We start from the raw sequence: 13,987 nt of genomic DNA on the forward strand, positions 1-13,987 counted from the left end.
CTTACTAGATAGGAGCTTCGTGCTCAACTTGATTCTTGAATATAAATCATAACAGTTTACTTTGATTACACTTGACTCCTTCCGTGATTCACTCACCCTGATATCACTTACRGATCATTAGAAGAGATCACTGCATTACTTCGCTACGCAAACGAAACAGAACACCTCTGTTAGGATTCCCCGTCGGAAGAATAACAGAACCGTTACACCCCCCTCCCCCCCGAACAACCCCATATCCCACATCGTACGGCTAGCGAGCCCCCCCCCCTATCCTAACCTACCTTGATAACCGGAGCCGCTCTTGCATCATTTTCGCGCGTCTCGACCTCTCTAAACCGTGGGCATTATGACGATGATTAGCTTTCCGGGGCCCTAAAAAAGTCTAAATTACAGAGTTCCAGAAATTCCGACCAAAGAATCTCACTTAACAAAGCTTCTGGTTAATCAATAGTTAAGTTAATATAGGGGGATTGATAATTCTAACTTTTGCCTACTCACAGTTATAACGAGCCTATTCGTCTATGGAATCAACCGATTCCAACGCTTTTCGTGTCTTGGGGGGCCGTAGACAAGCTTATTTACATAGCAGACTCCTTTGGTTAACTTGTTTTCAACTCCTCCAGGAGAATTCTGGTTACTATAGTGGGCCTAGCGGATTGAAAGTCTAGGCCTACCTCCGATAGAAAATAGCACTGTAGCCCATCAGTATACCTGACGTCATTTGCAATTTATACTATTTATAAATTATATACTTTATATATATAGGCGCCCATCTTAACCTATACCTAGTATTTAGGTTAGGTGTTAAATGCACCAAGTCAGTCATAGATCGTTCCCATCCTAAGAGATACCGTCAACATGAACTGCACTATTAACCCAACCTCAGCCTGTGAAACTAGCTTTTGCGGTGATGGCCAGGTATGTCCAATATATACCCGTTCTATTGTAGGGGTTTGGGCCTCTATGAAATAAATCGAAGCTGTAGCTAACCTCAATAGAAGAGTTGTCTGGGGACTATCTCTAGTCCGACAAGCCAAGTTCTAGATGAGCTGGAGAATGCTACGGCAAACACATTCGAAGACTGGATGATTTCATCGGCACATTCATGGCTTGGGAGCTCGGTTCAAGATTCGGTCTTCGGGAATACTTCCTGGGACCCGTTTGAAAAGGTAGCTGCCACCAAAAGTCAAGCAGCTAGTCAGCCGAACGAAATCGCACCTCCAACAGAGCCTCCGCAGCTGAACTTCGTTCCCAACTTAGAAGAAACAGCCCTTGACCTCAGTATATTGCCAGATGGTTTTATGCCGAACTTCCCTTCGGTAAAATTTATGCCTACCACGAAGCATCTACATCGCCACGAGAAGACAGAAGAAGGGCATATCAAACTGGAACTTCCCCTCGGGCAGCCGACTCCCATCGACATTATAGAGAAATCTCGAGATGCTCCAAGGGAGCCCCGTCGGGGCTCTAGACCGCGTCGAATGTCGACGAGGGCACTTAAGGCACAAAATGCCAACAAGAAAGAACCAAGGGCCGCCCCAAAAGCAAGCGAGGTCTCATCAAAACGCAGAAAATACTTGCACGATAATTCAAAATCTCACTCAGCTCAGCACAATAAATGTCGCCCAACATGTTCTTCATCTAATAGCCCTGCAATCTCAGCAGAAACGCGCACGAACCACAATCTTATTGAAAAGCAGTATCGCAACCGTCTAAACATACAATTTGAATCGCTGATGGGGACCCTACCGAAGGGGATCCTAGGCGAGAAGAAAGCTGGGAAGGCCGAGGTGTTGGTATATGCTAATAAATATATACAGGAGTTGGAGCAAGAACTAAAGGACGTGGAAGCGAAAAATTCGGCTTTACAGAGGAGTGTAAAGGGCTTGGAGCGGAGGTATCTTGTAATGATGCAGTAGGATTCGTGTAGAATGATAGGGGCGTTAGTCGCGAAGGATAATAAGTAATATCGCGGGGTCTGTTAGTTACCTAGTTAGATTTGAAGGGCATAAACAGAGGGGAATACTTTATAGAGTATAGATACCTTAATACAAAGTCCCTCGAGATGATAAGTTAGTAGTAGATAATATTACTAGATTTATTACTAGTACTTATTTAATAAATAGTATATTAAGATTGAGTTATTATATATTTTTTAAAAAGGGGTTTATTTTATATATATATTTAATTATAGAATTATATTTATTAAGTAGTAGCTTATTATACTTATAAGTTAATAGGTATAGTATCTAGACTCGAGGTCGCTGTTGATTTGCTTCCGGCATATAAACAATCCGAAGTGGTAGTTGGAATCGCACAAGGGGTCTATGCGCGTCTAGACGAATCTTTACAAGTTAAAGGGGGTGCTTTGCATATTCTGTGACAAGAGTATCACTCGCCCAAAGAGGTCTAGCTGTAGAAACTGGTATACAGTTGCACGCTGGTTTCTACCAGTAAGAATACTGCGTTTTGTACCTGCCACGCGTCGTTTCCTGGCAGCTTCTGCTATCTCATCATCGTTTTGTTTTCCGGAGTATTGTACGTCCAGGCAGTACCTACGTAATTTGTACCGGTGCCTAATAATCGTACGTACCACTTGGCACCACCACTACTTCCGTGTTTCCCGGCGCTCCCCAACATCCCAAATTCCAAACCCAAACCCTCGGAGCTGCAGGACATAGAAAGGTTCGATTACTACAGCAAACAGTACAATGACCCGATTTTCCATTCGCAGGTTTCTTCTTCTCTCTCTCGCTGTGAGCATCTTTTTATTCGTTCTTGGGCAGGCCTACAAGTATTATCGATTTCAGTTTTCCCCAGATAAAGCGGCTGTGGAGTTTCTAAGCGCAGAACTTGCACCTGTATTTTTAACTGAGAAGACCAAAGCCGCTCTGGCCGAGAATCTCCCCCTTCGGACACGCGGACGAGATGTGATCGATGCTATGGGCCAGCGGTTCAAGCTCGCATCTATCAATTGGTATGGGGCTAGCGATGAAACCTTCATCTCGGGAGGACTCGATATACAACACCGCTCCGAGATAGCTGAGGTGATCCGCGATCTAGGTTTCAACAGCGTCCGGCTTCCCTACTCGGATGAAATGGTCAATGAGAATCCACTCATCCCCTCGGCCTTGTTAGCAGCCAATGCGGATCTCGTGGGTTCGCGTGCCCTGGACGTGTACGTGGCCGTGGTGAACAGTCTGACGGATGCCGGTCTGGCGGTGATCGTGAACGACCATATCAGCCAGGCACGCTGGTGCTGTGGTCTTAACCTTTGTGATACCGCCTGGCACAATGATTATCTCGGCCCATTTTGCAGAGTCAAGCAGACGGAGGACCAGTGGATCCAGAACTGGGAAACGATCATGGCTCCCTATGTGAATAACTCACTTGTCATCGGTGCTGATCTGCGCAATGAGGTGCGGGGGCCCTGGGGCACGATGCCTTGGGGTCGCTGGGCGGCAGCGGCAGAACGAGCAGGCAACAGATTGCTTCGTATGAACCCAGACTGGCTTATTATCGTTGAAGGGGTATCTTCTGCCAATGACTTGTCCGGTGTACGGACCCGTCCTGTTGTTCTGGATATCGATGACCGCGTGCTATATTCCGCGCATGTGTATAGCTGGTCTGGATGGGGTAGCCTTGCTGGGAAATATTCAACACGGCCTTACACGTCATTTGTCAAGTCAATGCAGGAAAACTGGGCGTACCTCATCGAGGAAGAAATAGCCCCGGTGTGGGTTGGGGAGTTTGGCGCGCCGCGTCGGGCAGGCCAGGAGACGCGACATTACTGGGACAATTTGCTCAAGTATCTCCAGGTGATTGATGCCGATTTTGCATATTGGGCCATTAATCCACGCAAGCCGCACAAGAACACGACAGAGACGTATTCTCTGGTTCGAGATGATTGGAAGACTCCTGTGTTTGATTACCGGATGAAAGATATGAAGCAGTTGATGGGGATATAATGTGTATGATCAGGATCAGGGTTCCAAATATAGCCTCTCGTCACGTTTTCTCTCTCTGAGTATCAGGGCATGGGTGCCACGGGCAGAACACACCACCTTGATCACGAGTTACGACTATTGAAGGACCAAAAGCGAAAGGTACAAAGATCTTGTAGCTTGGTCAATTCTCAGTATGTTTTGTTCATTCCTTGTTTCTCACCAAAACTACTCCGGGTTGTTGTTCGGCGTGCAGTGTCTCTATTCTTGTTCCATTCATTACATTATGTATTAAATATTGGCTTTGTAGGACTACAAAGACGCTCTATACCCGCTGACGCCGAAGAGTTCTAAGGAACTCGAAGCTAGGCAGGAGTCGATACCGCCGACGGTGGCTTCTTCGTCACCTTGTAGACAAGACGCAAAGTCCAGAAATGGCACAGCAACGCTACCGTCGTCGGCACGCTGCCGAATGCCACGCCTGCGATCGGGAAGAAACAATAGTCTAAGCAGTTCTTCCCCATGGTCCGATATGAGAAAGCCCCCGACATCCGATCCGCTAGGCCAACGCGGACCATCTCCTCCTCGCGCCCCTTGACGCAGACATAGTGATACCCCTCGTACAGATAGAAGAACATGCCGAAGTTGAAAATACTCATGAGCCGCATGTAGGCAGTGATGCTCAGGGTCTGTTGAAGCAAAGGCGGGATTTGCTCAGCGGGGACGGCGACGGTATAGATGGCGCCGCCGATGATGAGAAACGTGATGTGGGTAGGAAGGAAATGTGCTTCGTACATCCGATGAAGCAGGACCATGGTATTTCCCCAATGGGGTCTGCATCGATACGTTAATAAAAGACGGGCCAAGCATAAGCGGTGTGAATACGAACCGGCCGCCTGATCTACCGAGGCTCCTCCACCACATCTTGGAAACACATTTGGCAACGTAACCACTATCGAGGGCGCCCCACATGTGTCTCAAAGCTTGTCGATATCGCGCCTTGCAGTCCCGGAAGAAGCCCCTGATCCCTTTGCCATCTGTATGAACGTTGCTCTGGCTCGCTGGGCTCAAGACCGTTCTTGTTGTTAATTTGCCGTCGAGGGCAAAGAAACATTTCACATACATATGGAGATCCTCGCCGACGGCCTCCTCGCCGGCATCCCAGCCACCAGCTTGGTCGACAAGTGAAAGGGGTAATGAATAAACGGACGTCGGGGGGCATATGGACGAGGTATCGTAGTGGCCCGACAGGCCAGCCCCGGCCCAAAGTAGATCCGCGACTCGAACCGGCGTAGGGACGTGGTGAGCGTTGCGGTCGAAGATGATCGGCGGCACATATATAGTCGTCTCAGCGGTCTCTGGATATCTAAAATGCATGCCGTTGATCAAGGAGAAGTATTTGGATGAGAGATGACTATCGGCTGAAGATCGCGAGAGAAAAAACTTTTCGTCAGCGTCGATGAACCTTGAGCGCAATGGCAAGTGCATTGTATGACGAGGGGCTACTTACAATCAATAACCGTTACAATGACGTTTCTTTTCATATGGCCGCCAAGGTATTTCCCGTTCACATGTTTCGCTGCCCAGCACAGATTGCTGCTCTTCCCCTGCGCTTCTCCCGGAAGATCTGATGGATGCAAAGTATATCCAATCTCTCGGAACTGGTCGGCAAATTCTTTCATGAGGACAGCAGCTTTAGTCGAGGCACCGGACTCGCCTGCCTCCATTGCAAGATACACCTGTGAATTCTCGATTAGTCATTTGTTCTTGGGGCTTGGATTGCAATTTGATGCCCAGGCGTAGCGGCTTCAATTTAACTTGCCTCATAAGTGGAGTTTGCTTGGGGATGGCAGGCGAGAACCTCCAATGTTTCCCTCAGTGTTTCTACATCCTCTTTGTAGTTTGGGATGACAATGGCATGCAGGATCAATTCATTCGCCTCGTCGACTTCGGTGACAGAATCCGATTCAGAGTACGATGATGTCGACTCGTATCCGTCGTATCCATACCCAGTCTCGAGTTTGGTTTCAAGATCAGCGTCGGCTGGATTTGGATAGTTCAACAGCACATCGGAGGTGGCGTGCGATTGATTGAAGATCTTGTTGAGCTTCTTAGTTATGCTTCGCGTGGCCCATAGCAACCGCATGGGGAACAGGAGGCCAAGAATGTGGGCGGCGAGTGTGTAACACACAAACACGAGCTGGGCATTGGTGGGTTCGAGAGCGACGACATGGTCGGAGCTCTTCTTACCCTTTGATAACCATGACGAGATCTTGCTCTGAGGCGGCGGAGGAGCACTTGGACGAGGCCGGTCGCGCCAGAGGGCAATATATATCAAGACCCACAGAGCGACCAGCACAAGACTGGTGACTCTCTGGGTGCACCATAAGGGAATCCGGGCAAGGTAAGACATGACTTTTCTCCAGAGCGGAGAACAGGCAGTAAAACACAGCACAACTCAGCGCAGCGCAGGAGCAGCAAACGGCGAGCAGTAGCCAAGGCGAGGTCTGTAGCAGACAACGGTGGAGGGTCCTGGAGATAGCGGAAGAAACGGAGGACAACAAGGACGAGGAGAAGAAGAAAAAGAGAAAGAATAGAACGCAGATGCGCTCATGTATAAACAGATATATTAAAAAGGGCTGAGCCGGCGCAAAATGCAGGGCCTGATAGGACCGAACAAATAGAATAGGGAGGGGACGGAAGGGGGAGTTCTCGTTGGGCCTCCCATACCTTACCTAGGTACCTCAGGTATGGTAAGGTACCGGTATGTTATAACTATTCTGCAATCTCGAATGCCATGATTACCCGTAACCCGTCAGCCACGACGTGATGTTGGCGACACAAGATGACTGCACCTGTCAGCGCCCGCAGGCAGACATGGCGCATCTCCGCCGAGCAGAGTAGAGCAGAGCATTGCATAGCATAGCATAGCCAAGCCGTAATAATAATAAATAATAATAATAGCAGTAATGATGGCCCCGAGAATACTTCGAAGTACTGTACATGTTTCCTAATTCCTCCCAACTCCCCCCTCCGGAATAATTCCAGCTGGAGCTGCAGCGGCAATGGCCATTTGCAATTTCGGGGCAAGGTATGGGTGCGCCCAGGACGAGTCCAATCCAGGGGGGTGGAGCAGCCATGATGCTGAAACACGGCTCACCTTTGGCTCACAGCGGGCCTTGGAGGTTGCAATCTGACTTGCATCGGGGTTGGACCTATGGGACTAGTATGAGCACCGTCGCAGATGGGCTGTGGGCCAGGAGTCTGGGCTCTCTCCGAGCGCCAGGGATCCAGCACGTTGTGTACAGAGAGAGAGAGAGAGTACCGCACGTTTTAGGGAACGGTGCCACTGTGCCTTCAACAGGGCGGACGCACACAGGGGTGAAACAATCCGCTGCTCCTTCGCACGTTGTTGGTACGGTGTTGGTACGATTGCAATTTGGCTCCACGTCTGGGGCTGTACCGCGGTACCGTAGGAAGGAGTTGGGCCAACTTGGATGGGATCAGCAGGCTGGAGGCGTCGTCGTTGTTGTCGTGGCCGTCGTCGTCGTCGCTGCTAAGCTTTTTCGTCGGGAGGGACGCGAAGAGCTAAGGTGGTACGCACGGTAGTGCGAGTACTCGTTCGTACCTTACCTTACCTTACCTTACCCGGTACGAGCACCTTACTCGTACTGTTACAGGCGGCCACGCGCAGGGTCCTCGACTGCCTGCGCTCTCCAAGCTCTGTACGGAGTAAGTTCCATTATTTATCGGGGCTTCTAAGCTTCTGGGCCGCTTGGCACCGTGGGTGGGTGAGGGTGAGGGTGAGGGTGAGGCTGAGGTTGAGGCGCGGCGGCTGAGGTGTATATATACAGTATGCAGGATGTTCTCGTACAGTCCCTTCAGTACCTTCCGAGTAGGGGGTGCTGCTGCTGCTGCTGCTGCGTAAGGTCAGGTACAGTATCAGGTACATGTACATACCTACGTACGCACAGTACTCGTAGGCGATGCTTACGGTACAGCACTGAGGCTGGGGCAATCTATCGGGGGCATCTATGGGGGGCATCTGTCGGGGGCATCTGGGGGCATCTCCGGGGGTCTCTGGGGGGCCATCTGCTGTTCAGTGCACTCCCGTAAGCGCCAACCACAACCACAACCACAACCACAACCACAACCACAACCACAACCCCCTATTCCTTCATGATTATCGGCCCCCGGAACCACCCCCATCCTCAGGGCTTCGTAGGAGCCATTTGTCTTATTTCACCATAATCCTTCTCCCCTCGCGCCCCCCACCCCCCGGCATCCGGTGAGATCAACATGCCCTTGTTAGAGGTCAGAGTTTACGACCCAAAATACCTCAGTGCAGTACAGTAGGAACATGTACGAAGTACATGGACTTTATCTGCGTCTACGCGCAATCTCGGATGCGGTTGTTGGCTGGCGTAGGGCTGCGCGGTTCCCCTGGGGCCCCTTGCGCCCCCCCCTTTTATCCAGTTGCTTGTTATTTGAAATTTAATGCCCGGTTGGCTGCCTATCGAGCATTCCGAGCCCCGAGGAGGGCTGCGTCGGTACAGTACAAGTATGGCTGATCGATCTCGCTCTGTACCGAGTAGTGTACGTAGTCCCTAGTACGAACTTTGTAGGTACAGTTTTCACCTCTTGCTTGTGCGTGAAAGAGAAAGCGAGGAAAGTAGTCTCTTCTCTTCCCAAGTCGGCCATGAAGAGAGAGGAAACTGCTGCTCCCTCCCCAACCTACACCTCCCAGTCCCAGTAGCCATCCAGCCAGTCCGCCCTCGAACGGGTCCGTTCTGCGGCAACATGCGCCTCCGCGCCGACCTGGCCATTCTTCTGCTGCTCGTCTTCCTGGCGTTGGCCTTCATCGCCACGCGTATCGCCAGCTTCGTCCGCATCTTCTTCGAGCATTCCGGCATCGCCCTCACCCAGGATGAGGTCGCCATCGCTCACAACTCCACCTCAAACCCAGATCGAAGGCCGCAGTTGATCCCCAAGATCATCCACCAGGTTTTTCACAACTGGCGCGACCCGGGAAATGAGACTATTCCCTCCGATTGGGATGATCTCCGCCAGTCGTGCATAGATTTAAATCCCACCTGGGAATACAAAGTAGGTACTCACTCTACATCCCGATGAGCGCAGTTATTATAGCAAAGGCTTGTTGCTCACGTTCTCTTTCTACTCCCAGCTATGGACGGAGAAAACGTCCCGAGAATTTATAGCAACACATTATCCATGGTTTCTAACCACCTACGATGGATACAGCTTCCCCGTGCAGAGGGTTGATACCGTGCGCTATTTCTTGCTACTACACTATGGTGGAATCTATCTCGACCTAGACAATGTATGCTATCGATCCCCTATCCTGATCCTCCCCTGGGTGGAGATGCTCTCCCCCCCACCCCGCTAACACCTCTTGCTCAAGGGCTGTCTCGCCGACCTCACTCCCCTCCTCTACTACCCAGCCTGGATTACAGATGGTGGCCGTGGAGCCCTCAGTAACAACATCCTTGGCGCCCGGCCGAACCATCCATTCTGGACCCTCCTCACAAACTCTCTAATCCCATATAACTATAATTATTTTTTCCCATACGTCACAATTAGCTATGCCAGCGGGCAATGGTTTGAAACGGACATCTGGCAGAAATACCACGCCCTGCTCCCCGCTCCCGGAAAGGATGGAACGCAGGAGAATAGATTGTTTCGCATCATGATGGACGATCGACCAGAGGCCGATCCCTGGCTGTACTTCAGTCAGGCCCGGGGTGGCACGTGGGTGAATTGGGATAACCGGATGTTCTTGTGGATTGGAGACCACCTTATCTTGCTGGCGCTTGGTGTATGCGGCATAGTAGGCCTGGTTTGGTGGGCCATGGCAAGGACGGTGTGTCGGAAAAATAGAGGCTATGCGAAACTCAAAAGTAAGCACAAAGATGACGATGTTTAGACTAGGCGATCCCAAAATACTGTTACTATCAGAAAGATCATACCTAAAATTTGCCGAGTTAGGATGTCCCATGTTAAAATATTCCTATTTCAAGTTATTTCTTTCTTTGGTAGCTACTATTTCTTAAAACCCTCTGCTCTGTTAACAACCTATTGTTGACGTAGTTGAGTAGACTCTCTCCTCTTGCCAAGCCCAAATTTTGTGAGGTAATCCTTCGAGCGATTTCTATATTAATCTCGCAGTTAACCCATTTCTTCCGCCAGTCCCCACGTCTATTAAACTGGCATTGCCACACCCGGCGATTCCAGTATTTCCCTCCGTTCCAAATCAGGCTCGGCATCCCCAAGGTGCAATCACATAATATGGTGATCGTCCATATAGTTCACAAACACGGGGGGGTAAGTCCGGAGATTATTCCCCCTATGACGAAGGCATGAGGTTCCCCCCGCCACGAACGGTCTAAGTTGACCGCCTGGTTACCGCTGCATTTGCACAGTTGGTTAAGCAGACACTTAAAACTCAAGTAACATGGTTCGTTCCAAGAACTGTTCGTCTTTAAGATTGAGCTTCTAATTACAGAATATCGGCTTATTTCAATAGCGTTGGACTTCATGCTCTTTCCCATACGGGATCTGACGCCGTCCGATATCCAAGTTATGAACTAAGCCTATATTCAAAGGCTGGTCGATTGGCGGCCAATATTTTGTTATTCCTTGCGTGGAAAGGCAAGTGCTTGCGCAGAACTCAATCTGAAATTTCAGAAGAGTATATGTAGTGCTGGTCAATCTATACAGCTACACTCACCATTGGTGCTATTATTTCTCTCACTAACCCATACATAGTGGATGGATAAAGAGGGATAAGCCACATTCGGGTTTCTAAAAGCTTCTCCATCCCGATGAAACAGATTGATATCCTCAATTACTTTCTCGCCTTTATTAGGGCCGATCTTTATATCCCTCGTCCTCCCTTCGTTGGGTTCTTTTTCCTAAGCGGTTACAGACTCCTTCCCATTCCCATATCCGGTAGGCATTGCCATTGTGAAGGTAAGGACTTGTGTATTGTATAGGCTTGTCCATGGATAGTAGCGATATAGAATTGTTGCTTCGCCAATGACATCGAAAATCAAAATATATATAAGAGCAGACGAAAAAATCAGCTTAGGTTACTGGCCCGGTAATGAACCATGCCAACGTGGTCTTCTCTCACGATTGCTAGGCAGGTCTAGAAGTTATGGTGTACGCAAGTAGTGATGACCGAGGTTTTAGTTCACGAAAATTGAACGCTTGCTTTTGTAGTGCACTATTATGATGGGACTTGAAATGTCGGCACTTAGGGTGTCTCCCCTTTTATACACTTCTAAAATAATGTGCCTCCTGGATGTGGAGGTCTTGCTTGAATGTACGAATGTCATGACTATCTGATGCTTAGGTTTTTCGTTTTTGACGTTCGTTGTTTTACTGCTGCGTATAACGGCCATCTACAACCGCCAAAGTGAAATTTCCACCCGAGGACCTTGAACCATTCCAAAATATGAAATTAGAATAGAATAGGAGAGCTTATTATCATAATATATAGAATCTCAACCGAAGCGTCAGATGTGAAACTAAGCCAAGCCATACCCCTTAAAAGTAAACCGATCCTACGGTAGAAACGCTATCTCCAGTAAAGGCTATAAACCAAAGCTAGCATCCAAATGATGCAAACCTTTCAATCAAATATCCATCGTCCACCGCCACTTTCATCGCTTTGATTTTCCCTTGGAACTCTTCGCCTTCGCGAGTTTCTGCTCCCCCCCGGAATCAGACGCGCTGGTCCCACTTCCTCGACTCTCTGGCATAGCACAATCATCGCAGTCCTCCCCCATGTGGATCGTTTGCCAGACACTCCTCTTCTTGCAAGGCGTTTGAACCATGGCCCCATTTTCGCAGTACTTTCCCCAAGCATAAGTCACGTGCTTACAAGTAAAATGGTGGAGGTACCAGTGACACATATTGACTTTTCTTTTCGAGGCGACGAGATACACAAGGGTGCCGTGGTTAGTCGAAAGGTTTAAGGCAAAGGGAGACCAAGTTGTCGAGATTTTCTGATGGGTTTCGTTCACATCAACCGTGGTCAATGGTTCGAGGGTGCGGGATTTGAGGGGGAGTACTTCGTAGGGTCGAGTGTGATGCGGTAATTTTCGAACCCGAGTCTTGTTCGAGAGTGTGCTCAAGGCGGTCCTTTGTCACAAGCTTGCCCTCGGCATCACAAACGTGTTCTTATAACATTCCATGATCAGCCTCATCATCGAAAGCGGTTCATTGTTGTTATTTGAACCACATCTCCGATACGAGTGAGCAACCATTACTTGTTTCGAAAATCCGATATGGGCCCAACATCAATCTTGACGATAGCCATACATATGGGGTGATCACATATGCCTCGCATGGGCGACTTTTGTTTGCTCTCAAGGACTGGCGGTTTCGACGATTGCGGATGTAGGCCTAGGTGAGGCTTCTGTGTGACGAGGAAGAATGACAATCGGTCTGATCCACGTTCCGAGAAAGGAGAAGGCTGTACTGTATAGATCTCTTCATTATGGAAGGGTAGGGGCGTAACTATTTCCTCGTCCCGCAGCTACTGTGCTGTTGATATCTCTAAGCAAGCCCTAGGGAGCGGGTCTACCCAAAGCTTGGCTCCGTCGGGCCACGAGGCTATAGAAATTACCGACATAGGTAGGCAATTTAGCAGGTGGTGGTTGTAAACTAGGTTTAAAAGAACCATTGAAACTATTGGAATAGAAGGGTATAATGTAAACGACAAAAATGAAGCTGCTTGTGCTATCCTTGGCGGATACATACAACACCCAAATACTTTGGGAGGCCATAATAAGACGGAATGGAAATAAATGCGTTTGCTCGCGGCGCTGACGGATAACTGCACTTGCTTCACCGGTTGTCACAATTCTACCATGGTTTGGGAATGTCAAATAAGCATGGTGACATGCCACGCGGATCGAATATCTGCTTGATTGCCAGTGGCACAGGATGACGCAGTTTTTCAATGTCGGCCAGAGTTTGTACGAAATCCAGTAGAGAAGAGGGGGAGATTTCCAGAAACGTTCTCGAAAGACCGTCGTCCATCTAGCGCAAAGCCCGGGGCGGCCCAGTCCCATCGAGGCTTCATGCAGCTGCTGTGAGCCTGTAGCTCTGTAGGTCTGCGTCTGTATCGCACGCTCTCATTTCCCAGGCCATGCAGGGTGATTCCTGCCTATGATGCGACCTCTCACCGCCAATTCAGGGCACGGTTTGCCGAGCAATGTCATGTTTTATCGCCTTCTCTTCGCTGCTGGCGATGGTGGGAATAGACAGCTGGTGGGAGGAGGGAGGCCGCATATAAGAGGCCAAGGGCGAAGGCGATGATGTGCTGGCACCACGACTCGGGTGCGAAAACTCGGGGGGTTGGGCCAGTATGAAGAGAAGTCGTTGGCATAACCGCAAAGCTGGGAGAAGTAGAAGCCTGTGCCACTGGCTCTCCGCAATTGACCTGGCTGGGGAGCGGTTGTGAGCCAGTCAGCGGGCGCAATTGGCATTTAGCCCTCCTGTGCGTCCGTACGTACGAAGTGCTGAGTACCTAACATGGAGGCCACGCCTGCATGAACAGATGCACCAAACGGCGAATTTCTGTATCAGGACCATCATGGCAGCATGACCCGCCATGGGCGGGTGGTGGTGCTGGTCTGGGGAGGAAAAGCAATACGTGCGAGCGAGAGATGGAGAGGCCATGAAGGCGACAAATAACCAGAATAGCTAGTGCAAGCCTGCAAGCCCTAGGCCGGTCCTCTTCTGCGCAAGGCATTCACAGGCACCAGTTTGTACAATAAATAGTACAGGACGAATAATAATAATACATACCGTACCTAGGTACCTAATAAGGTTAACTACCTTGCCTCTGTACTCCGTACACCGTCTGTCTCGTCGTGCTGCACGGCGCTGCCACGTATCTTGCAGCAGCAGCTTTGAACCAGCACCAGCACCATCGACGCGCCAATGCAGCTGCAGCGATCGTACGTCTAGATCGCCGCGCGGAGGAATCAAGTGGTTGGGCGTTACTGGCC

At 49.7% G+C, this 13,987-nt stretch overlaps 4 protein-coding genes across 4 annotated transcripts; 3 read left to right on the plus strand and 1 right to left on the minus strand.

The window, feature by feature from the left end:
- Positions 1-858: 858 nt before the first annotated feature.
- Positions 859-1,919, plus strand: BP5553_06898 (uncharacterized protein; the record flags this gene model as incomplete). Its single annotated transcript, XM_032015521.1, has 2 exons — positions 859-918; positions 999-1,919. 2 exons carry the CDS (start codon positions 859-861, stop codon positions 1,917-1,919), a joined length of 981 nt encoding a protein of 326 aa, XP_031867790.1.
- Positions 1,920-2,711: 792 nt separating this feature from the next.
- On the plus strand, positions 2,712-3,968 carry BP5553_06899 (Glycoside hydrolase family 5 protein; the record flags this gene model as incomplete). Its single annotated transcript, XM_032015522.1, has 1 exon — positions 2,712-3,968. The coding sequence occupies one exon, from the start codon at positions 2,712-2,714 to the stop codon at positions 3,966-3,968; it is 1,257 nt and encodes a 418-aa protein (XP_031867791.1).
- A 341-nt stretch (positions 3,969-4,309) lies between these two features.
- BP5553_06900 (Uncharacterized protein) lies at positions 4,310-6,357 on the minus strand (the record flags this gene model as incomplete). The annotated part of the gene is made up of 4 exons (XM_032015523.1): positions 4,310-4,778; positions 4,834-5,365; positions 5,455-5,683; positions 5,833-6,357. 4 exons carry the CDS (start codon positions 6,355-6,357, stop codon positions 4,310-4,312), a joined length of 1,755 nt encoding a protein of 584 aa, XP_031867792.1.
- A 2,387-nt stretch (positions 6,358-8,744) lies between these two features.
- Positions 8,745-9,888, plus strand: BP5553_06901 (uncharacterized protein; the record flags this gene model as incomplete). Its single annotated transcript, XM_032015524.1, has 3 exons — positions 8,745-9,050; positions 9,130-9,285; positions 9,367-9,888. The coding sequence occupies 3 exons, from the start codon at positions 8,745-8,747 to the stop codon at positions 9,886-9,888; spliced, it is 984 nt and encodes a 327-aa protein (XP_031867793.1).
- Between the last annotated feature and the right edge of the window lie 4,099 nt (positions 9,889-13,987).

Source organism: Venustampulla echinocandica (genome assembly GCF_003357145.1).
Source record: "Venustampulla echinocandica strain BP 5553 chromosome Unknown scaffold_5, whole genome shotgun sequence".
Classification (NCBI taxonomy): Eukaryota; Fungi; Ascomycota; class Leotiomycetes; order Helotiales; family Pleuroascaceae; genus Venustampulla; species Venustampulla echinocandica.